The sequence below is a fragment of the Nasonia vitripennis genome (genome assembly GCF_009193385.2).
Source record: "Nasonia vitripennis strain AsymCx chromosome 4 unlocalized genomic scaffold, Nvit_psr_1.1 chr4_random0001, whole genome shotgun sequence".
Lineage (NCBI taxonomy): Eukaryota > Metazoa > Arthropoda > Insecta > Hymenoptera > Pteromalidae > Nasonia > Nasonia vitripennis.
In genome coordinates, this window is record NW_022279636.1 from 23,229 (window position 1) to 50,478 (window position 27,250).

The 27,250-nt window shown below is 34.2% G+C and overlaps 1 protein-coding gene across 2 annotated transcripts in view; it reads right to left on the reverse strand.

Moving 5' to 3' along the window:
- Positions 1-3,234: 3,234 nt before the first annotated feature.
- LOC116417008 (mitogen-activated protein kinase kinase kinase 4-like) overlaps positions 3,235-27,250 on the reverse strand; it is a 159,351-nt gene continuing 135,335 nt past the window's right edge. The window contains exon 4 of one of the 2 annotated variants that reach the window (XM_031928026.1): positions 3,235-3,362. In XM_031928026.1, coding sequence (XP_031783886.1) covers positions 3,251-3,362 — 112 coding nt within the window. In that variant the 3' untranslated portion in view covers positions 3,235-3,250. Of the gene's footprint in view, positions 3,363-15,066; positions 15,215-27,250 lie in introns of those variants that run through there. The other variant, XM_031928025.1, reaches the window with a different exon arrangement.

Below are 27,250 nucleotides of genomic sequence, written 5' to 3' on the forward strand. Positions count from 1 at the left end.
TTGAGATTACTGCTTGTTATATAAGCAAATACATAGAGCAGTCGTCATTTCTTAATCACAAATAGATATCTTTAAAAATCAGATCATATCTGCAAAGATGTGTATTTGCTGCATCCCTTTAATCTGGGCCAAATCTCCAGATTACGTTCTGTAATATGCGTGCATACATAGAGCAGTCGTCATGTCTTATTCACAAACAAATATTATTGAATAACCAGATCATATCTGCACAGATATTATTCGCAGCATCCCTTTCATCCAGACTAAATCTGCAGATTGCGTCTCGTGATATGCGTGAATACATAGAACAGTTATCATTTCTCATTCGCAAACAGATATCTTTAAAAATCAGATCATATCTGCACAGATGATTATTTGCAGCTTCCCTTTTATTCAGACCAATAGTCCGACCGATAGTCTGCATTTAGATCTCCCATGATAATCTATTCAATTATTTTATTTTTAGACCTTATATCCATATGTCCGGTATGTGCATCCTTTAGAAACAAACATAGTTGTCTACACATAGGGAAAGTACAAAAACTTAAAAGCTTATCTTGAAGTAAACAAGAAAAATTAAAAAAGATGTTACAGCATATTTTTGATAAGTACATCAAGTGGCGCGGTAGCGCCACGAAGGCTAGTTTAAGAAGCAGACGAAGCCGCGACGCCCGTGACACTATTTACTTCTATATTGATGTTCGGATTTTTCATGATACAGAAAAAAATGCTTATCGTTAGTGTTCGCGAGTTTTTTTGGCTTATACGTATGTTTACTGAGCAAAACTATGGTTTTCACTGAAATTATTTGTTAAAAAGCCGTTTCGTTTCATAATAAACGAGTTTATATATCACGAATGCTCAAAAGAGTATCTCTACTTTTTTTCTAGTGTGGTAGGACCGTGAAGTTGGCTTTCTAGCCTAAAAGTGGTAGGACCGTAAAGTTTGCCGCACAAGCTATTATGTGTAATACAGTTGGGTATCGCTTTCCCACAGATTTCTAAAAGTTGCGCGGAGTAAATGTGTTTACATTCTCTGCTTAAATTTTGTGACGTTGCACTATTAATAACGAGGCTCTCGTTACGCAAATCGTCAGATTACACTAACAACTGTAAACTGTAAGTTCACTCAATTCTATGTACCGCTGTCTCTAACATCTACAGGAGGGGACAACGGGTAGGTTTGAGGGACAGGAATGCCTGCCGCGACTAATGGTAAACAAATCGTAATACACAACTGTTTATGCTGGACAATAATAAGAGTACGTATATTCTACAACCCCCGGTATGGATTAGATCAAATCTGATTACAATAGTTCCTCGTAATAGTTACGCGTATACGAGAGGCGAAATGCTAAGAATTAATACCGTTTTTTATTAAAAACAATCAATACTCAACCTCGCGATCAATCGGCAATAAATAACTACTTCAATCACCCGACGCGAAACAATAAACATAAATTTCCCGATTCTAAATCTCTCTTTAACGGATTTTCCCCAAAATGGCGTCGGCGTCGCTACTGAAGGACGCAGCATTCTCCGTTCCTCTCTAACACCTGGATGTGGCTGGAATTCTGGCGCCTTGTACTATTGTTTATCCGAATTGATTCCGGCTAAAACGTGCAAAAATTAGGAAAACGTCGAGATGAACCCCCACCTGGACAACGCGGATTTCACGTCACAACGGAATACGGTTATCGACAAGGTCAGACTATGTAAAGAAACGCGGGAATGACTCACGAGATTAATCTTGGTAAAGATGCTCAGGTCACGGTTTGATCGGCGGCGGCTCAACGCAATAAACGTACAGATGCTGGATCTTTAGATCGATAGCGGCTTAATAATCTATTGTTCGAAGGCTGGATTGCTTGGCGGCTCAACGGATGTTCAATATTTACAATGCTGAATTGCTTAGCAATCAACAGCGGCTCAACGGATTTCCACAATGGTGGGAGTTTATTTGATCAACCGCGTTTCAACCTGTCATGCACAAGTATTTACTCGGTAAAATTTCAATTAGTTCGCGACACGACAGTTACCCCAAACCACAGAGAATACGAAAATGTGGCAATCGTGCCGAGTGTGCGTCGACATCCTTTTCTGCTTATTGAAATCCGCAACTGTACTTCCCCCCCCCCCCTCTCTCTCTCTCCCCTCTATCAAAAATGTTCAACTTAACCGGATCTGTGCATAGATTTCTGCAGAGATTTCTGCACAGATCTCTGCACCTGTACACATTATTTTCATAAGGGAGCCACCTCTAAATCACATTTACCTACTCGGTTCTCTTCAGACGATCTTAACAAATACTTTGGACAACACCCTGGAGAGTCTGGACCTTCCTGAACATTTCAACTATAGGGCTATTACAGAGTCTGATGTGTCAGCTGCTGTATCGCACTTTAACACCTAGGCTAGGGAAAGTAATGGCATCCCACAGGTTGTAATTTCTAAGGCACTGCCAGTACTCGTTCCATTACTATGTCAAATTTTTATATGTCAAACAATCAGCTATAAAGAGTAAGCCTGTTCTTTTTTGATATCGATTCTTAGAACTGGAAAACACATTATCTTTACACAATCACCTACACTGAGAAATTCTTCGGGCAGTGGCTTCACATAGCATGAACAGCGACTGTACTATGAGCTTTGCGCGGTAACTCTCCTAATTTTAGGAGCGCTACTGCCCCGAGAGGTGTTATTTCGCCGAAATTCTGCGGTTTCGATGCGACAGCAGCGTCGCACGGGAGAAAATAGCACTAAACGGGAGCACTGCTGCACGATTTTCGGGCAGCATCTGCTCGAAATTTTCGGAGAGATGAGCTAGTGCATTTAGTGCACCATTCTCTTAGGCCGGGGCAGTGGCTGCCCGAAGAATTTTTCAGTATACACTAATTCATTTCACGTCATTCACAGATGCTTCATATCATGGCCACTTGCACAAACTATTTTCTGTTATTTCTACGTATACTATTTTAAAATTGTACATAATTTACAGCAATAAAAACAAATCTCTATCTCTCCGTCGTTCTAATTTCATACATTGAAGTGCCTGTGACATAATGGTTATGTATATATACATAATGAAGTACCCCTGAAAAGTACATGAGGAGCAGTTTGCGCGTGTTGTATTGACAGCCATCACAATATGTGGGTATAAATATAATTCAGCAGAAAGTCTATTGTTAACTCAGCTCAATATAAGTTTATCATGTTTAGATATAATTTATTGTAGTGACAATATAATATACTTACTTTTCCATTGGCTCTACACTATATCTATTACAAGCTATTTTTCTGAACTCCTGAGATCCATCGCTGAAAAACTTATTTATTTGTGCCACCATTATTTTTGCAATTTGGCTGAAAAAAAATATAGGCTATCAGATAAATTGGAAAACTACTATACACCTGGTTCTGTATATATTTTAATTAAAAAGTTGCCACATTATTACATTGTTTTGTGGAAGTACCATATAAGGATAATAATACCATTTACGGCCACATCAAATACTTGTATTTATATTTAATATATTTTAAATAGTCAGTTCCAAATCAGTACATATTTTTAATAAGTATTACCAGGCAAATTACTACTAAAGATACATACAAAAAATATGTATTTATTTTTAACAGGGTAACGAAAACAATTTGCAGAGATATGCGTACAGATCTCTGCAATTTCGCCGTCTCCTTTTGATTTCCAGAAAATTCTTAAAAGCGTAGGACAAATATCCCCCTCTAAGAGCTCAGTGACCTTGCCGTGAGTAAGGCGGCTAAAGCAGGAGGGAGTCTGAATCCTGAATGGTATAGTTGTCATAATAATAAAAGCGGATCTGATGCCCACTCAACAATATAGTGGGTGAAAGAGTCTAGTCAAAACGGATATTGCTGGATCCCAAGATATTTTCCCTTTGTCAGGGTCTCATTATGAGTAATTGAGAAGAAACAATGAGGGGCAGTGGGCAGGGTGGCCAGATTGGGCGATTTTTCGCCCAAATGTGCGATTTATCAGCTGGTGGGGCGAAAACTTTCTCAGATTGGCGATTTGCGAAATGTTGGGCGATTTTCTTATGAATGGTGCGATTTTTAGGCGATATTTTAGTTCGTCCTACTTATATACTAGATTTTGACTATAATGTGACAACTGAACAACTCTATGCTCTATACTACTTATGCCCAATGCCGGCAAGTTGTCGCCGATAACAACGCCACAACGACAATGCCGCGAAACACTGGCCAATGCACACTGGGCAGTCCGCAGTCCGCCGCAGTCGTCAGGCGTCAACTTAACAAAACAAGCCATGACCTACCCTTTACCGTATAGGTCGTAACTCGTGAGACTTGAGTCGTGAGTCAAGAGCCGGCAAGCTAATACACATCTCTTTGTCCTCTACAGCTTTACATAGCCCGATAGCCGACAGTTGAACAGACAATTGAAGGTGCAAAACGCGAGCGGATCTTTGTCTATTTGTGTTCATCGCGATCTCGATGTCTAACAATCGTAACAGTTACAATACTACAAATAAGCTCATAGTGGATTTATTACCCTGTTTAGAAGTCCAGAAATCTGCATTAGTACGTTTAAAGAATAATTTAGTGGAAACTTTTGGAAGTAGCAGCAAGAATACTAGATTGTGATAATTACGTGATTTTGAAAGAATAGTTCAAGCGAACAGGAGATCTGTAGATCAGATCCTGCTTTGGTGTAAAAGCAGAGAAGCAGAGAATATTCAATCGAAAACATTAAACGACGTTCAAATCAAGTTAACTGAAAACTTTTTATTAATCAAGAGCCTTTTGCGCAATATCTTTGATTATATTTTAGAATTTGATGTTTCCGACGACAGCTTAGCGGATACGGTTTTAATAGGAAGCAGTGATAGCGATACTGACAACTGACGAGGAAAATTTCTATTTCAAATAAGTAATAAAGTAAGTATGATTGTATGATTGTTCTTCTACCTGTGTTTCGTCTTTCTGCCTTTAAATTTAGCTATTGTATTTGTTTACATGTAATTTTTGGAAGTTGCGTTGCGCGCCGCATTTAACCAATCTCGCTGTTTACAGTTATCGCGATCGCTATACTATTATAAATTTTAGTTAATGCTACTTTTTTGCATTATATAGGGCCGCCCGAATTCGAGAGTGAGGTTTATCACAAAATGTCATCTATATCTAAGGAAACCGCACGCATGAAAAAATGAAATTACAATTATAACCCAGATTGGGAGAAAGAATCATGGGCTAAGGGTAAGAATTTTTGTATATTTTAAATCTTTTTGCTATCATCTTCAATATTTTCTAAGTTTAAAATATTGGATTATTGTATAATACGTTATATATATTTTAGTTGGCTGACTAAGAGTAAAGACTTTGCAAAGCAAGCACATTGCAATGTATGTAATAAGAACTACCGAGCACACCAAAAAGACTTACAAAAACACGCTACAATGTTCATTCATGTGCAAAACATGGAATCCACACATGTGAAACAAAGAAGAATCTCTGATATGTGTACTAGTAATTCATCAAAGGATGATAACAAAATACGTGATCTGAAATTATCTGTATTTTTAGCATGCCACAGTAGTATACGATCTTCGAATCATTTATGTGAAGTATTAAAGAGCATAAGCATGCCTGATCCCAGATTGCATCGTACAAAATGTACAAATCTAATTAAGTACGTGATTGCTCCGAATATGCTGAAAGAGTTGGTGAATGATGTCGGAAACATACCATACTCTATAATTGTAGATGAATCCACGAGTTTTAAAAATAAGTATTTATGTCTATGTATAAAGTACTTCAGTACTACTCAAAGTAGAGTTATTACAGATTATTTAGGACTAATTGAAGTTCAAAAAGCAGATGCTAATACACTGTGCTCATTAGTCACACAATTTTTAAATGACATACATTTGCCCATTACTAACTTAATAGGATTAGGTACAGATGGAAGATCAAACCTATGCGGAAAAAAACATTCATTATACACTCTTCTTAAGAAAGATGCTCCTAAGTTACAATTAGTAAAATGCGTGTGCCATGCCCTTAATTTGGCAGCGTCAAGTGCAGCGGACGAGTTTCCTGCATCTGTAGAATTTTTGCTGAGAGAAATTTATAATTGGTTTTCCAATAGTCCTAAAAGAAAAGCAGAGTATAAAGCTCTGTGGGATGTTATTAATATAATATCTGAGAACAGCAATGATTTGCCGAAGACTTTTCATGAATTTATTAAACTCGCAGATACGCGATGGCTTGCTCGTTATAACGTAGTCAGAGTAATATTAGAACATTATTTTGAACTAAAAAGCTTTTTTGCTACGATTGTAAAAACGGAAAAGTGCTATACTGCAAGGCAGTTAAATACTATGCTTAATGATATTTCCAATTACTTATATTTAAGAATTGTTAAGCCAATATTATTTGAACTAAACGATGTAAATATGGCGTTTCAGAGCGAAAATGTTAACATGAGCTGTGCTTATGATGACTTAGCGAATCTTATAACATTTTTAGCAAAAAAAATATTAAAACCTAGTTTTATTTCAAATTTTGACCAAATCGTTGAAGCTCTAGAAAAGGATGAAGCTTATATGCATGTAAATGAAGCCGACTTTGGAATTGAATATAAATTATCATTATTAGAAAATAAAGATTTAGTAAATGACGAGATGAAAAATGATATCGAGTGTAGGGCATTTAGCTACATTAAAAAACTATGTTTACAATTGACTAAAAGGTTACCTGAAATCCTTAACCATTTTCAAAGAATAAAAATGATTTCGCCTAGTGTATGTTTAAGTCCGACGCGAGCAAAAATCGAAAATTTACCATTTTTAGATATATTCGCAAATAAAAAAGAATTAGGTTTACTGGAGAACGAGTACAACAAACTACAAGTGATAAATTGGTCAGAAATCCTTGAGCAGACGCAAGTTGCTGATGCATATCAATTTTGGCCAAAAGTTTACCGTCAACAAATGCAATTGTTGAAAGGGTATTTAGTGTAATGAATAGCGTAAGAACTAAATTTCGTAATAAAATGATGATAACATTGTTAAATGCTATACTTCGAATTAAAATGCATTTTTATGCGAATAAAACTTGTTGCGAAAAATTTGTTCCTTCTGCTGAAATTTTAAGGGATTTTAATTCCCAAACAATGTACTCTGATCAGCAAAAGAATGAGTCAGAAGATACAGATGATATTGAAGTACAAAGATTACTTAATGATATAGATATAGATTTTCCGTGTGTTTCTATATGTGATTCTTTTTATTAGTGATGCTGACAGAGATTAAAATACAAATTATAAAATATTTGTAATATTCACTAATAAAGACATTTATAATGAAAAATTGTTTTTTTTTCTTTTATTATATTATTTAAAATTCACTAAGTACATTTAAGCGAGCTCTGCGCGTGTTATTCTTTTTATGCATTTTTAAATTTTGCGCCATTTTATAGAAGTTAGAAAAGCTATACCAGAGGCGATTTGTACGGCGATTTTGCTACCAATAGGCAGCGACTTGTTGCGATTTCACAGCCAATAGGTGGCGACACAGGGTTTATGAAATCTGGCCACCCTGGCAGTGGGTCGCTTTAATTTACTTATCCCTATTTCACGTAAATATGTCAAAATTTTAGTACGCATGCTCATTTCAGCCAAACCAAGGCATAACACAATGGCGTAAGTGTATGATATCAAAACTTGTGCACAGCAAAATGATTTAAGCTCACTCTGAAAATGTTAACAGCAATTCAATAAAACCATTTAGATTTAATACTGTAAGGTGAGGTTCTACAAAATATTTTGACTTTTTCAACTGTTTTATTTAATTGTAACATTTTCTCAAATTTTGCACTCATGTTTGATATAAAAAAAGAAAAAGTTATCTTAATTTTGAGCAATTTCATACATTTTTTAAATGGCATATTGCAAAAAAACCCATTAAATAATAGGGTTAGTTGCAAAAATCTCTTGCGCACTAGGTTTCGACTAAAGTCAAAAAATTAAGGTAAGTGTTTTTATTAATCTAAATTAAACAAAGTTCAATAGTCCGACTTTTTAGCATTTTTGACATGGAACATTTTTTTATCGTTAGTCGAAACTCGAAACCTAGTGCTCAAGAGACTTTGGAAAGTATCCCCATTATTTGAAATATATATTTTTTTTTCATTTAAAAAATTATGATATTTTCTCAAAATTTAGGTATCCTCCTCATTTTTTATTCTAAATATAAGTGCACAATTTGAGAAAAGATTATAGTCCAAGAGCCGGCCATCTAAAAACGGTTGTGATAAGGCTTAAGCCTGTTCTCTTTTGATATCGATTCGATAAGTATCAAAGAGTCGATAGCCCGCTCGGCAGAAGTCCTAGTGGGGTATATATGCGTGGACGTGCAATCAAACAGGTAAAATTTTGCGAATTACGGTCGTCATCTGGTAAAAGCTTGATAATTTACACAAACATTCCTTGAAACAAGAGAAACTCGGAAAAAACTTGACAGAAGCATAAGTGGGAAACAAAATGGCAGCGAAGTGCCGTAAGTTGCAAAATATTTATGCAAAGCGACGTCATAAGGTTTAATCCTGCTATTTTGGGTAGGGATTCATTACATCATTATTAAGCAGTGGAAAAAATGGCAGAAGTCTAGGTGGGGGACAAGTATCGAAAAAATTAACCTAAAGTTGCCGAATTTCGTGAATAAGCCGACTGGTATCTTCTGCATTTCTTTTTATTTTTTATCGATTTCTAATCCACCTCAATTCAATGCACTATGCAATTTTATAAAAGCATAGTTTGTAGTTATATGACATTGAACAAATTATCGCAAAACCATAGGTGAAAAACAAAATGGCGGCGGACGCGCTATATAATTTTGCAAAAGTGCGCATACGACGTCGTGGTGTAATATAAAGATCTGGCACTATTTATTGTATTTATTATTTATATTAATAATAGTATAACAACAATAATAATAATGGTTGTTATTATTATTATTAATCAATTCAATAATATTGATAATAATGTATAATCGTTCTGGTAGCTGTAGCTACTGCACGTATAGTTTGTCTATCATTAATATGCGTATATAAATTTCACAATTATGCAAATAAATAACATAATTTCAACAATTAAAAAAATTTATTAATTACTAAACATGCTTCTACGCATGAGTACAGGACCGTGCATAACTAATATTAGATTACTAGGAATGAAGGCGCGCTTCGCACGCTCTTGATTCTATCTCTGTCTAATAACACTGGTAGAAAATCTACCATAAGTGTTGGGCGGCACACTAACGTCTGCTAATATTTTATAAGCATGTAAGATGTAAATCCCTCAAAGCTATTTTTTAATAAATATATTAATAATGCTCAATGTCGTCATCATTGGTTTGAATAGTGAGTTTGAAGAAAAGTTCAGTATAAGAGTCAGTGGGTTTGTCTATCATTACAATGCCATTTATTTGCATTATAAAAAGCTATACAACTGAAATTTTACACAGATACTTACTATGCTACATAGAAAACATGTAACCTAGATGATTATGATTTAACAGTTTTCTTCTTTTCATTTATATTTTCACATCGAGGCCCATATGAATTTTTTAATGTAGCGTATCAAATTTTGCTTGTAAACAGTTAAACAGAAACTACCATCTCTAGCACTTTGTATTTCAGGTTTCAAGTGTATTTTACATGAAGAAAGTGATAAGTATTTTAGCTTTTTTGTCAAGGCATTAATTAGAATTTTGACTTTTAACAGTTGTGAGAGATTCTGAAACCGATACGTGTTTCTCCATTTTTTTCTCATTCGAAAACTAACAGGTCTAGAAATCTCATATTTTGCATATAGATTTCTTTTGCGATTGTGGAAAGATATTTGAAGTTGAATCAACGTTAACTGAAATACTTTTGTGTTCGACTACAACACCCATGATAATTATTTAGTCGTATAGCATGAGTTTGCATTCACATCAATGTCGGAGTCGAAATCAGAAGTTTTTCGGTTAAGGTCGATTAAACTTTAAATATCTTTTCACAATCGCAAAATAAATCTATATGCAAAATATGAGCTCTAGACCTGTTAGTTTTTGAATGAGAATAAATGCTAAAATGAAAAGACAGGTATCGGTCTCAAAATCTCTCACAACTATTAAAAGTCAAAATTCTAATTACCCAATGAAACCTTGACAAAAAAGCCAAAACATTTATCACTTTCTCCACGTAAAAATATGCTAGAAACCAGAAATACAATGTGCTAGAGATAGTAGTTTCTGCGTAACTGGCTATAAATAAAATTTGACCTGCTCAATTAAAAAATTCGCATGAACCTGGATGTGAAAATATGAACGAAAACAGTTAAATCAGAATCATCGAGGTTACATATTTCTAGGTAACATAGGAAGTGGCAGTGTCATATTTTAGTTGTCTAGTAGCTTTTTTAGGATTCAAAGAGCATTGTATAATGATAGACTTAAACTTACTGACTCGGATACTGAACTTTTCTTTAAATTCACCTCTCAAACCTCATCGAGGGCGACTTTGGGCACAGAGACACAGTATATCTTCAAACTCTTTATTCTTTTAATTGAACTTCTCACTGACATTTAAAAAAAAAACTAAATAATATTCATTTTTTAATACACATGTTATAATACTACACACTCTTGGTAATGATTAATTTTTACTAAAATTTCGTGCTAGTTATATTACATATATTTTATCTGTTATCAAGGTTTCCACATTTCATTTTAAACACCTCAAACATTTCTACCAGGGTTATGAGTTATGACTGTTTTGAGGGTTATGAATTTAAAGCGCGGTTCTGATCTCATTGCCTAGGCAACCAACCACCAACCAATCAGAATCACGTATTAAATGATTCACAACAAAGGCCATCATATTTTTAAGAGAGATCTACTATTATATTAAAGTTCTTAATGTCCCCGTGTGCCGTGAAGCCTTTCACATCTTTTTCCAATAACTTAACATCTAGGATATAATTTTGGGCCTTACACTTTTTGGGCCTTAACATTTTTGGGCCTTAAATATTTTTGGGCATTAACATTTTTGGATCTTAAAATTTATAACCTCAAAATTTTTGGGCCTTAATAATTTTACTTTATTTAAATATTCCTATGTGCCGTGAAGCCATTCATATCTTTTCTCAATAACTGACATATTTATGTCTATTAGTATAATTCTTATCTCATTTGAATTTTTTGAAGTCCTATAAACTGTATAACAACATAGACTTAAGGGTAACAATTTCAGACCCGTCATAACGATTGCCAAAGCGAACAGCGCCCCTTCACTGAAACCCATAAAGTCGACAGTCACAACAAGTTCGTAGCACTAAAAGTTCAAATAAAAAACTATATACAAGACCAAAGCTAATATGACAATACAAAGTAAAATAGAAATTGAAAATCTTCAAATTTCAAGGCCAGAGCAGACTAAGCAATCAAAACAATTTCCCCGGTTATCTATACATATTGGGACGCATGCGCGGATTGCATTGATAAATGTCAGATTTGTATATGAATATTATCGTACAAAATTATTATAAATTTTTCGAACTTGCCACTCCTAAAGTTCAGAGCAGACTGAGGAATCGAAACCACTTTCCCGTCTATTTATACATATTCGTACGAATGTGCAGATTGCATTTGTGAATATCAGAAATATAATATATATATTTAACTTACACTGCCTTCCAAAGTTTAGTCGTCTTTGACACTATGATTTTTTGCGTCAAATACTATATTAGAAAAATATTACAGATAAACTTATAGGAATATTATCGTACAAAATGTTTATGATTTACTGATCATACTATATCAAAAAATTCAAGCAGACTGATCAATGAACCAACTTTCACGCACACACACACAGATATATATATATATATATATATATATATATATATATATATGTATTGTCGTAAAGACTAGAAAAATCTACAAATATAAACCTATAAAATATTGTTACGCATGCGCGGACTGCTATTGTAATATATGAATCGTACAAATGTTACATGTGAGAGTCGATGGTTTTGTTCTTCGTGAGGTGTTAAGTTCACGATTGCTGCAAAAATATCGGGACAATGAAATGATAACAATAGATTATCGGTAAATGCGCTTTCGTTTATTAATCGTAATTCACAATGTATGGTTAAGTTTATGTAATTTCGTTTTAATTGGCATACCCCTGTCGAAAATATCAAGGTTGATATCAACCTTAATATCAAGGTTGATACTACCTTGATTGAACCTTGATTTCAACCTTCATACGAACCTTGATCAAAACAAATATAAAACGTAAATTGCAGGTTCAACAGGATAAATGTTGATAATGCATAAGTAAAGGCATCGATTGTTAAAATTTATAATCTATACGAACAACAATTTGAAAACAAAAATTTAAAAAAGCCGATCCAAAATGGCCGACCATGGCATGCGTTTTTGTACCATATGGCTCGGAAAATTTGTTTCTTGTTGTATTTTTATTAATAGAAAAGTACGCAGAAATAAAGACAAAGCACATCAGTCCAAAGGTTTTTAGGGTCGCTGAACACAAATTTGATATCAGATTTGCAAAATTATTTATTTAAACAATGCTGTTTATAAAAATTATTGCAAAATTAAGGTTTTAACTAGTGTTATTCTGGAGGTTTCGAAGGTCGCTGATCACGAATCTTATATCAGATTTGAAAAATCATTGGTTTAAACGATAGTTCTTACATAAATTATGGCGAAATTCAGTTTTTCATACGATTTACAGTAAGAATCAAATATATACCATTTTTGCGGTTGCTAAGCACGAATCTGATATCGAAATTCCGTTTTTGTGGCAAAAAAATATTAATTAATTCATATTGATAGATTTTTTATTTTAAAACTGTATTGGCACATCCGAAAGAAGCGAGGATAATATGCAAGGCCAAAATTGTTCAACTAACGTTCGCCACACGCCATTTTTTTTTAAAAACATTCACTAAAACACTACGTTGGCACATCGGAGGAAGGCAAGCAAAGTGAGGAATAAATCTGAACCCAAAATACTCTAACCAAAGTACCCCACGCTCGCCAAATAAATAAATTTATTTTTAAATTACGTCGGCACATCAAAGAAAGGCGAGCGAAGCGAGGAATAAATCTGAAACCCAAAATACTTTAACCAAAGTATCCCACGCTTCCCGAGTAAAATAACTTATTCAAACTACACCTCGGCACATCGAAGGAAGGCGAGCTAAGCGAGGAATAAATCTGGAACCTAAATGTGTAAACCCAATTACCCTACACTCCCTGAGTGTAATAATTTATTAAAGCTACACGTCGGCACATCTAAGGAAGGCGAGCAAAGCAAGGATAAAATCTAGACTCAAAGTGTCCAAATCAACCTAATTACCCCACGCCACTTTAGTGTAATAATTTATTTTAAAAACACGTCGGCACATCGAAGTAAGGCGAGCTGAGCGAGGAATTAATCTTAAACCTAAATGTGTAAACCCAATTACCCCAGTTTCCTCGATCTAAAACTAGAGCCCTTAAACCTACCCCGGGTTCCGCAATTGTTTATGTAAGAGTAATTTAATAAATACGCTGGGATATCGAAGGGTAGCAAGCGAAAGCAAGGGTAGCCTCTAAATGAAAGCTCTTAAACTTACTTACCCAACGCGATGCGAATTTTTATGGGAAAATACTCATTTAATAAATACTTCAGCACATCGAAGGATGGCATGCGAAGGCAAGAACGTTATCTTGATTTAAAACCCACCTCCACCTCGAGCCACGAGTTCTATACAAAAATATACTGTTATAAATAGAAAGAACATTAAAGAGAGCCGGGCGAGAACAAGCCGTCGCTTAAGACAAAAGTTTCCGCCCGACAAAAATATGCCGTATATCGAAGGGTGGCGAGTGAAATTGAAGGTGGCGTTTGAAACGAGCGCTCTTAACCTCACCTATACTATGCGCCGCGAAATACTCCATGCGTCATTGTCACTATATGATCTAACATTTAAATTAACTTTGCAAAAATTTAAAAAAATTTCCGCACGCGTCACAATTTCCAGTGAAATAATAGTGTAAATGAAAAATGTTATTTTCCCACCGTTACTCAAGTATATACTCGAGATAACACGTGAACGTGATAAATTTTCATAGATGTAACAATATTAAGAGCATTATTTACTCGTTTATTGGCAGCGCTTACAGGCCGTATGAACCCTCACCCGCTAGTTTCATAAGGAGCGCAGTTTCAGTATATCTGTAGTCTATACATCTAAGACTAATGTACTACTCAACGCTCCCAAAATTTAATAATGTATTCAAGCTACACCTCTGTACATCGAAGTAAGGAAATATTTGATGTACTGAGCTGTAGTTTTTAGTATATTACGATACGTGTGACCTGCTATTTTCGGCTATTTTCAATTTTTATTCTTAAATTGTTATTCGTATAGATTATAAATTTTAACAATCGATGCTTTTACTTATGCATTATCAATATTTATCTAGTTAAACCTGCAATTCACGTTTAATATTCGTTTCGATTAAAATGAAATCAAGGTTGATATCAAGGTTGAAATCAAGGTTCAATCAAGGTAGTATCAACCTTGGTATTTTCGACAGGGACATACATACTATTATATTACATTTGGAACTCATTACACATTATGTTATTAACATGCACAGAAAAATAATCAAACTCGCGCAACCTTTTAATTTTTTGTGTATATCATTACAATATCATTTTCTTTAAATTTTCTTTGAAGCTATGAACATGTATACCTAATATCAACTAAGCGACGTTAGGAGTGAGGTAACCCTGCTAGTAAAATATTAAATTGAATGATATCTTACCCATTTATTTGTTTGTTTACTTACTTAAATTTGGACGTTGCAATTTGTACATAGGTATAGAAAGTAAATATTTATAAACATTAAATATTATTTAATTATTTATCATATGAGTTTAAGTCTTTCAAGTAAAGTTATTATATATTTATTTATCTATTTATTATATAAAATATTGTATATTATAAATTATTTTGGTTTACTTAGTTGTTTTCTTCTTGATTATATTCTAATTCTTTTCCTGGTAAAATTGTTGCCGGGTTTTCGGGTAGAAACTCACAAGTATTTTTCAACATCGGTAGAATCCAGCAAACGGATCTCCCAAGAAACCCGGAACTGGCGACATGAATTTTGTATGACATTCTAGGTAAAAACCCGACAAGAACTAAAAATGTTCATTGACGTCATTTCTAACGTCTTATGTGAGGAAAAACATATCATGATACTATCCTGTTAATATCTAAAAGATATTTCGCCAGGAGAAAGTAAAATTACAAATCGCAAAAAGATAATGTCTAGGTCTTTAGAATCGCCGATTACGGGATTCAGGGTCCGGATATAGAAATGCAATTTTCGTCAATATCTCGTAAAGGGGGCCTTTTCGTGAAAAACTGACGAAATTTTCGCCCCAGTAATGGGGCTCGAACATCGAATTTCCATTCAGGTATCATAGTCAGATTTTTGAAATTTGAGGTTAGGAATGCATTTTTCGTCGATATCTCGTAAATGGGGGCTTTTCGAGAGAAACGGACGAAATTTTTAGCCCCATACATGGGGCTCGAACATCGAATTTCCATTGGGGGTAGTAAACTAACATTTTATGGATTTTGAAGATAGGAATCCATTTTCCGTTTTTGAAACGATGATCCTTTTCTACAACTCCATAAAGCTAGAGAATGACGTCTACAAGTGAGCCTTTCACAAAAATCTACGCAGCACACTTCCTAGAGTCCATCATCGCCGACCCTGAACACCTAGATACCATCTACAAGCGATTCTTATGCCTAGACACGAAAAACTATGTAGCGCACTAGATAGCTGCATACTTGAGGCATTAATTTATTCGTGAAGCAATCGTCCGAAAATATAACCTCTAATTGAAACGGGCCTGCAGTATACCTATACATATACTCTTACCGGGTTTTCGCCGAGCATTAACCAATATTCCTTCCTTGATTTTCGCGAATGGTTCTGGCTTGTTTCTTCTGTACCAGCTAGAACTTATCGGCAATTTTTTACCAGGGTCACTTTCGTAATGAATGTTTTTCTTCTTCTGTAAAATAAGTATGTTTATTAAGATGAATTTACTTCGTTTATAGTTTATTATAATTTTATTTCAATTTTTTTTTACCTTCAGAATCTTCTTTGTTCAATATTATATCTCTAGCGGTATTTGGTAACTAATTTCCTTTAAACCACGAGAATTCATATTTTGTTTCGTTAAAGATCCTTCCATAATTTTCTGCATTAAGTTCGGTAGGCACTTAAATAATTGTTTTTTCCTCACATATATCATTACTCAATTCTTCAAATGCTACTTTATATTGTTCATTTCAATTTAAAATTTTAGAAGGATTTTTTCCCTTTTTTATAAAATGCCGGATTACAATCGCATCCTGTTAAAGCGTGAAATCCTGATGGGAACGCTGTGCACTATGTTTTTCCTAATGATGTGTATAATTCATTAATATAGATAATTCGTTGTTTTTCTGAAGTTCCATATTCAAACCAAATTCTTCATTTATATTTTACGTAATGCATATTGGCCAAAATAATTATTAAAATTTCGGTATCAGAACATTTTATTACAATATTCGCATTTTTATCAGTGTTGCACGCATGATAAACAATTTTTGTATTATTTAGCTTTTTCATGTGTAGGACAAGAAAACCTTGAGTTGATAGCTTTAATAACATTATGTTCTTCATTAAGTACATATTTATATCAGTATTTAAAATTCAACATAATAATTTTAGTTCCAATATAAATTGCCATTTCATTATTTTCCCAATGAAAATAAAATTCAACTAAAGCTTCTTTGAACCAACTATTTCTTAATTTTTTACGGAAGTCACTCGGCCTTATTTGCTCAAGCCCGGATATAACGTAATCTCTCATAGATCCTCCTCTTATAGATCGCTCATAATCTTTAATAGATGGTGAAAAATATTTATAAAAAATAATATAAATTTCAGAAGCGTTGTTATTTGTTATCATTTGTAATATTTTCTTTGATATATTTTTGAATGTTTGAGGAATATCTCGCATGCAATGCAATAAAAAAACCATCTATTATTCAAATATCGACATAAGGTAGTGGAGTATTTTCGGCTTTAAAACACTCTACCAATGCCGATTTTTTCTGCTTTACATATAATGCCGACCAAATGACACAATGACATGGGCAATGGAATTAATGGAAAAATTAAAACTTTTTCTACATTAGTATTTTCATTTAATGAGATACCAAGCATACGTCCAAATAAATCACTTTGCAACCTTACTTCTTGCACTATATTATTAATTTTTAGTTTCTTTACTGCATTGTAGGAAGCAAAATTTGATATTTTATTTCTTTTTATAGGCTCCTCAAATCTCTTATAAAAAGTGGAACATTCTTCAATAAATGTTTCATGTAACTGATTATTATTTCTCTACATCTAAGAGAAAGGTAGCTACTTCCTTTGATGCGCTTTGGCCTGTACTAATGTTATATAATACGTTATCATCTAATATATCGTGGTCAAAAGAAATAATACTTTTTTCGATTTCTTCAATAAATTTATTAAGTTGTGAAGAGTCCTTGCTTAATTGATGCTTTTTTTTAATCCACTTTCTTCATAAACGTGTGATATAATAGTACTCCTTAAACTATGTCTTTTTGCCCATCTTTGGCGCACTGATATTGAATTAGTATAATTGACTATGCTTGTCAATTTATTTGCTGCATCAGCATTAATTGTTTATTTTAGTGTTAAATCTACTGGGTTTCTTGAAAATAGCTAATCAGTTCTTTTTATACCGAAGAATCCCTTTTTGAATTCAGCTGCAAGTTCTGAATGAGTCTAATCAACTTTTAATAAGTTATCATGGTATTTTAGTAACCAACGAGAATAATTTACTTGGTTAAAAATGAAAAAAATATTACACAGTTCAGGTAACATGAACTTGAAAAGCTGAAAATCTTCGATTCGAATGCTTTGAGTAAATATTAGATAATAATTGATTAAATTGATATACATCATCTAAAATTGTGCTGTTTTTCCATATTTACCGTGTAATGTGTTATTTTTGAATACAAAATATTTTGAAGTTATTCGTATCAATTCTGCATCATCAAAAAAGTTACCTGTAATTTTTTGGGTTTGACAATTTTTAATCTTCTTTACTAATCTGTCTGCAATATATAGATCATATATTTTAAGAAATTTTCTAAAATGTAGTACTTGTAAACCTACAGCAACAAGAGGGTATAAACGTTTGTACCTATTAAAGTGTTTCCCACTAATGAAACCATTGATATAATTAGGGATTTTTATTAATAATAATAACAACATAATAACAAATAATTGATTAATAATCATAATAATAACAATTATTATTATTACTGTTATACTATTATCAATACAAATAAGAAATACAATAGCACCAGATCTTTATATCACCACGACGTTGTATGCCCACTTTAGCAAAATTATTTAGAGCGTCCGTCGCCAATTTGTTTTTTACCTACGGTTTTGCAATAATTTTTTCAATGTCATATAACTACAAACTATGCTTTTATAAAGTTGCATAGTGCATTGAATTGAGGTGGATTAGAAATTGATAAAAAATAAGAAGAAATGCAGACGATATCAGTCGGCTTATTCACGAAATTCAAAAACTTTAGGTTAATTTTTTCGATACTTGTCCTCCACCTAGACTTCTGCTATTTTTTCTAATGCTTAATAATGATGTAATGAATTCCTAGCCAAAATGGCAGAATTAAACCTTATGACGTCACTTTGCATAAATATTTTACAACGCCATTTTGTTCCCCACCTACGCTTCTGACAAGTTTTTTGCACGCCCGCGCATATATACCCCACTAGGACTTCTGTTAAGCGGGCTATCGACTCTTTGATACTTATCGAATTAATATCAAAAGAGAACAGACTTAAACCTTATCACGACCGTTTTAGATGGCCGGCTCTTGGACTATTACAATCATATAAAGCTAGCAAGAAACGGTCGCTTCGCACGCAATTTACAAATTAATTGTAATGATATTTAATTATTTGATGTGTCATTATTAAATATACTATTAAACATTAAATGTACACTCGATAAGAGTTAACTCTTGTGGAACGTTTTTTAAATGCTCCAATCAGATTGACGGATCGATAAATTCTAACCAATTGAAAGCACGATTTCAAAAACGTTTCAAGAGAATTAACTACCGTCAAGTACAAATAAATATATTTAATACAGCCAAGATTCCATAAAAGTAGTTATAGCTGCTAGTACACAGGACCAGTTTTAAAATAATAAAATAAAAAAGAATAATAAATAATTTTAAATATTAATGTTTTCAAACTCTTTGTAATTATTTGATGAAAGTATTAATTATATTAACAAAATATAACAATATTAATTAAACATTTTTTCATTTACATTTATGATATAATGTCAATTGTAGGATTATAACAGTCATAACATCTATATTCTGTACTAAAAAATGTAATACATAATACAATATTCACTTTTATATAAGATGATAACAATATCTTACATCCCTAGCAAAAAAGAAAAATAAAAACAACTGAAGAAAACAGTCATGAATTGCAGATGACAGCAGAAAAATGTTTAAAACAGTTTTCTTCAATTTATGATTAATATCTTCCACATTCGTTAGTTTTTTTCCTAATCAAACAGTTATCTTTGGATTTCTACTGATTATTCATTTAAAAACATGCCTTTAATAACATAAAAAAATAACTGTTGAAAACTGTTAAATCTGGTATTATCTGCAGTTAACTGAAGAAAACTAAAAAACAACTAATGATACCTGTAAATAACTGTTGTCTTTGTCTGTATTTTGCCATTTTTCTGCTAACAATTTCTGTTTTCAGTTTTCTTCTGTTTCAGTCTAAACGCTTCCGATAAAAACTGTTATGTGCAGATTTTTTTCTGCTAGAGAATAATATAAGTATAAAAAATTATGTAATTTTATATAAAATCATATATTATATTCTTTACACAAAGATCAATTAATTTAATTATCATTTTATACAATACTTATCTGGATTATTAAATAAGTCAACTATAAATTTTTGTAACAAATATTTAGATATAATAAAAATATATAACACATTATTCAGAGTACATAATTTATTGTAATGTTTGTTTTAACATCTCTTTTAAAATATGGTTTATTTTAAGAAATTTATGTTTATTAATATTAATTTATCTTTCCCTACTGAAATGTTCAAATATTCGGTATATTGATTGATGATTTTTAAAATACTTTCAATCTTAATTATTTTACTGAAGGAGGACCAATATTTTAAATACCATAGAGTCCTCATAACCTTATGAACCCTGTCAAAAATATCAAGGTTGATACTACCTTGGTTAAACCTTGATTTGAACCTTGATATGAACCTTGATTCCATCTTGATCGAAACGAATGTCAAACGTGAATCGCAGGTTGAACAGGATAAATGTTGATAATGCATAAGTAAAGGCATCGATTGTTAAAATTTATAATCTATACGAACAACAATTTAAGAACAATAATTAAAAATAGCCGATACAAAATGGCCGACCACAGCATGCATTCTTATACCATATAGCTCGGAAAATTTGTTTCTTGTTGTATTTTTATTAATGGGAAAGTTGTAACGGGGTTCACTTTCGGGGGAAAACTCGGTGATATTCAACTGGATCACAATCTCTCGGTGCGACGGAGAACTCTCTCAACGTCCGTGATTTACCCGCGTTGCAACGCAGCTCGTCGCTAGAGCTGCTTCGCGAACGTCGTGTTCGCACGTGTGCTACCTCTCCGCACTCTCCTGTGCGGAGCCGGCTTCTCAGTTTTGCGTTGCAACCACTTATTGCAACGCCCGCGGAAGCGGCGGTATTCGCGATGAGGACGCAGGGAACGGGAGAGAACAAGTCGGGAAAATAAATCTAATTCCGATTAAAATCAAATAAAATAATGATATATTGTGCGGCCAATGTTTTCTCAATACAAACGTGCGCCGAGTCACCTCATTGTCGGCTCGGCGTGGAGAGTATCTCGCGTAACTTACGCACGCAAACGAGAAGGCCGTTACTCGGTGCCGCTACACCAAGTAGCAAAGCTGTAGCCGCTGCTACCGCTGACGCGATACAGAAAAAAGGCTCCGCCCTACTTACTCGCAGTCGCCATTCTCGATAGACGCGCACCACACACTCACACACACTCTGCGCCGGTGGTGTTGTTGGCTCACTCGCTGGAGCCGACGTCCTGTCATTTGGCCGCTGATCGACAGGCCGGGTCGTCCCTGCTTCTCGTAGCTGGAGTTGACTTGGACATCTTCTTCTCGCGATCTCACACACACTCTCACTCTCTCGCACGCTATCGGTCGTCGCTCGATGCCGTCAGTTTCACACACGAGAGCTGACGCGTTCGCACCTATGGCCGGAAGCTATCTCCTTGTCCAACGGACCGCGACTTATACGCGAGGCCCCGAATCTTGCCTCGCGCTTGCGCAACGTCGCGTTTCAACGATGCGCGAATCTACCCGATTTTGCACCTCGTTACAAAGTACGTAGAAATAAACGACAAAGCACATCACCCCTAAGGTTTGTAGGGTTACTGAAGACGAATCAGATATTAGATTTGCAAAATTATTTATTTAAACAATACTGTTTATGAAAATTATTTAAAGCTTTGTTTAAACAAATAATTTTGCAAATCTGTTATTAAATTCGTGTTCAGCAACCCTAAAAACGGTAAATATTTGACCTTTTTCGTGAATTTATTTTGCTATTCTAGGGGTATTAAGGTCGCTGATGACGAATCTATTACTAGATTTACAAAATGATTTGTTTAAACAATTGTTTTTAAATAAATTGTGGCAAAATTCACCTCTTTTTATGTAACACAAGTGTTTGTTAAATCCTCAATTTTGCAATAATTTGCATAAACAGCATTGTTTAAATAAATAATTTTGCAAATCTGATATCAGATTCGTGTTCAGCGACCCTAAAAACCATAGGACTGATGTGCTTTGTCGTTTATTTCTCCGTACTTTCCCATTTATAAAAATACGACAAGAAACAAATTTTTAGAGCCATATAGTACAAAAACGCATGCCGTGGTCGGTCATTTTGGATCAACTATTTTCAATTTTTGTTCTTAAATTGTTATTCGTATAGATTATAAATGTCAACAATCGATGCTTTTACTTATGCATTATCAATATTTATCCTGTTAAACCTCCAATTCACGTTTAATATTCGTTTCGAATAAAATGGAATCAAGGTTGATATCAAGGTTGAAATCAAGGTTCAATCAAGGTAATATCAACCTTGATATTTTTGACAGAGAATTCATGAATTTTTTCAAAACATTCTGATTTTTAGTTAGTGGGTTAAAAGGTTTAACAAAAACAGTAATTTTTAGTTACACAAGGTATACAGGGTGAGAGACAAAGGATTTGATTCCTAATATCTTTTAAACTGAATAGTTTCATCAGCTGCAATACAAACCTAGCCGAGGTGATGAAAAAATCGATTTTTTCCCAAAATTTCAACTTCAATAAAGCCTTTTTACTCCCATAATCGTACGACTGTAGAAACCGATATTTCTTAGTTTTCGATTTTTAGTTCGAAAACTAGTCATCAATATGGTTTGAAATATTTACAGCAAAAAGATATTATGGTTTTTTAGGGTCATACATTTTTTTTTTAAATTTAACAATTTAGTATTAGAAAAGTAGGCAATTTTATGCTTTTTTAGATATTCTATTTGTTGAATATATTGTATTAATCATATCATCAAAGAAAAGCAAAAATATTTTTTCAAAAATCGTAAAATGGCTATAATGCGTCCATAAAATGGTCAGAATCATGAAAAAAATTATAATAACAATAAAACAATTATATCTGTACAAATTATTTTTGGCAGCATCTCTTTTTTCTCGATGAAAACTGCAGATTACATCTTGTAATATGCACGAATACATACAGCATTTGTCATTTTATGTTTACAAACAGATAGCTTAAAAAAAAGTATATCTGCACAAATAATTATTTTTAACATCTCTATTATCTGGACAGAATCTGATGTTTATCTCTCGGTTTAGGCACGTTGTTTCATATAATATCGTACGATACTATGGTGGTAAAGGGATTTCACCCTCTTGGAGACTTATCACCCTCGCTTCGCTCGGGCGATATTGTACCCACGAGGGTGAAACTACTTTACCGCACTAGTATCGTAATATACTATATTATTATATTCAACTTAAATTAAAGACTTCAATGTTATCAACTTGAATTTTTATATTAGTATTTAATATTAAGAACTCTGTCCAGTTTGGGCTCCAGAGGAGCAGAGATTGGACCTGCTTAGAAATGTTGGGTATTAATAGTAGATCAAAAAGTTGTATGGGCTCAACCCAATCGGAGAACTCCTAGTAGGAGTTCTGGCGGTTTTAATGACACTGTGCCTATTTCGGCCAAATCAATTTTGTTACACTAAAAATGCGATTATTATTATTCTATTTACCGTAAGAAGATAATCAAAAAAGACTTTTTAGCTTTTGACGTCTACTTTGACGCTGTGCCAATGGTGGAAATATATAGGGTTGTCTTTGTATTAAAAAGTACAATGATAACAACTGTATTAGAAAAGCGTACCGCAGAGATGTAAATAGTGATTTTTTGAAGAATCACCGCGTTAACACCCATTTTTCTTACCAAAAATCGGAAGAACAGAAAAAGTTATCCTCAGAAACCATGTTTTTGACTATCGAAACTGTTTCAACTATTACCAGTAAGCCTAATATAACACCAAAACCAAGCATATTTTGGGTGAGTTTTTTCACAATAAGACTTAGTCGTTTTTCCGATTTTAAATCATTTGTAATGTGTGTAAGACATGATTAAACTACAATTTATTATTATTTCAAGTGATTTTTAACGAAAATATCAAAAGCCATGCCCATGCCTAGTTCGATACGTTAGCGGACACCCACATCAACACCATCAATATACAATGATACACGAAGAACTTTCAATAATGTGTTATAACCCACCCGTAGGCTCTCTCGCGGCACACCCCTGCCGACAGGCAACCCGCATGACGCTCACACGTACGCTGCAGCATACATCACCGCACCAGTAGTACCGCGACGGCCGCTAGGGGGGCGATCCTCACGGTGCTACCCGTGAGAGGAGTGGCGCCGCGGAGGGCATATAAGCGGGCCGGATGCAGCGATAGGCCTGCTTTGCTCTCCCTACCCCACATATCTACGTTTGTGAGTGGGCGCCAAATACCGTTTTGGTCACTTGTGCACCTACTCAACCGAACAGAATAAATCTGATTTTGATCATTAAATAACTACTGTGTAATTATTTATTCTCCCATGCTCGTTTATAACTAGTGCTTTTGAGCACTCTTTCCTTCGCAGATCGGGTGACTGAGCTACTAAGTTGGGTAAGCTTTCTCCCGTCTGGACTCTCTCTCAGAGTCGACGTAGTGGAGTCCGTGCTGTGTCCGCCCTCTACGTAGCGAAGCAGCCAAACAAGCCACCGTCCGAGGAGCAGACAACAGCTGAAGACGCGTGCTCGGAATCACTCCCTTCCCTGCCTAGGGCAGGAAGGATCGAATGGGCTCGCGAAGTGCTCTGCCGCTCCCAACCTCCTTCCCCCAACAGGCCCGCTTACATCCAATGCATTTATTCGTCTTTTTAAATCTCGAAACAGTTTTTCTTTGATTTTGTATGTGAATGGGAAAGAATTATGTACATGATTAATACTTCAATAACATCTTCACTATCAAAACTATCTAGTGCTGAAAAAAGGTCACCTGTCGCCTATAAGAGCGCGGAATATACAATAGTAAGAGCATAAAAGTACTATGTTTCAACTTTTCTGCATCCAAGGCACCTTCTCGTGGCGACGGTGGTAACAGATTGTGCCATGATAATGCCTTAACCAGCATTGGTACAATTTGTCAATCTGGCCAAGTTCCTAGATGCTAACTACGCCGTCATGGCAAGGAAATTCGGAAAAAAGGCCTCTGGAGTTCGTCCTGGAGGGGAAGATCAACGAGCGACGAATGTACCGGTTGGGGACAGCTACTGGCCTTGATGCAAACCACTGTGGTTCATGTGGAAAGTTCTTGCAAAAAACAGCTCGAAAGCATTCACAAACCTGTGAATCGCTGGAGTTTTTTCAACAAGAACACTACCAGACAGATCTAAATTTGTTTGACATGCATGTTGGTTACACTTCTATGAGAAATCTCAAAAGAAAGTAAAAGTTTCTCTCAGTACGGAATCTCTTGATGATCATTCCATCAAATTGGACATTAAAAGAGCAACTTGTAGTCAGAAGGCATGCGTATTTGGTTGTCGTACTGGTCGATATCGTGTGTTAGAACGCACTCGTGTTCAGGTCACTGAAGATTTTTGTTTTTATATTTCGAGCAAGGCACGTGTATGCGATAATCACAAGTGCAAGTGGTGCAACATATTTACGGCAAATCAAGTGACTGATATATTCGATATGTTGCGAAATTCTATTAACGATCAAAGGCACTACACTGTAAACTTCGATTACTTTGAAGATTTAGAAGAAAGTGTTGTCAATTACTGGACTGGTTTGAGCAAACAAAAGTTCTCAGAACTTTTGAATCAGTTGCCATCATTGCATGCAAGTGAAAAACGCCATACCGAATGTGCTCTTGCAATTTACCTTGCAAAATTGAAAACATGTCACACCGATCAGCATATCGCTGAAGTTTTTGTTAATGGAAAGCGGTCTACTGCAATAAGGCTGATAAAAAGTGCACGGGAAGCTCTTGACAAAGATTTTACACACAATCATGTAGGTCTTTCGAATTTGAATCGAGAACAGCTTTTGAATATGCGCACTGACATGTCTTGTCGACTTTTTTTGCAAGAAGCAACACTAGCTTTATTTAGAATATGGGATGGAACGTATATATACACGCAGAAAAGTTCTAATAATGCTTCTCAAAGAGCATGCTATAGCATGCACAATAGGGTGCCTCAAAAAAATCACATTTTCAAAGAGAAAATTTATCGATGCAGTCTATTTCTCTAGTCTCTGTAAGCTCGCAAAATTTTTAAATGGGAAACCTGTATAAAAAAAAAATTGCTTTTAATGCTTGAGAAAATTGTGAGCATCATAATATTTATCAAAGTTAAAAATTTTTTGAGTACACATAGTCACTTCACTTAGAACATCTCTTGCGTGATTATTATATAAAAATATTTATTTTCAACAAAGTTTTGGACTGTTGAAAATCCCAATTGTTGCTATCTTTAGAGCACTCTGCTGCTCACGGATATTACTTTATCAGCGTAGAACTTATATCAAATTAAAGCTTAACTCTCGTAAACGAATATGTTAAATATACGTTACAACAATCTGTTTTATCAGTACGTTTAGAGCTTTCAAAAATAATTTTGTTTAACTAACATTTGAAGACAACACCTTGCTCAGGGCAGTAAACGGCTGTAATAGATCCCTACAGAAAAGTTGATGACGGTCGTCCAGGTCAAATTTTTGTCAGCTCGAATTTTTGTCTAACTACGATTTTCCCTTGCCTTTTTTTTGCATTTAGTTTCTACCAGAATTGTTATTTTCATTTTTTTGCATCATAAATATTATTTATTAACAATTATTAGTAACAAATTTTCTTTAAAAACTTATATAAATAATATAATAAAACTAACATAGCTGGAATTTCATTATTTTTTAATATTTGAAACTTGTTAATTGTTTATTCAGAAAAATATATTTTAACGCGTTCTTAAAACGAAGTTATCCATTTAAAACGGTAAGGCTGTAAATTTTTTCTGAAGCCCAACCCCAAACCTGTTAAAAGGGTAGGATTAAGAGAGGGTGTTTACCGCCGATACCTCAAAACACTTGCGCGTTTTAGGGGACAAGTGCGTAGATTTTTACAAAACTTTCGTAGCTTACAGAGACTAAAAAAATAATGTTATTTACCTACAACAAAATTGAGGTGATTCTACAAGCACATAAGAATATAAAACTACATCGATAAATTTTTTTTTTTGAAAATATGATTTTTTTGAGACACCTTATTGCACAAGCATCGCCATTTCATAAAGTCAATGATAATT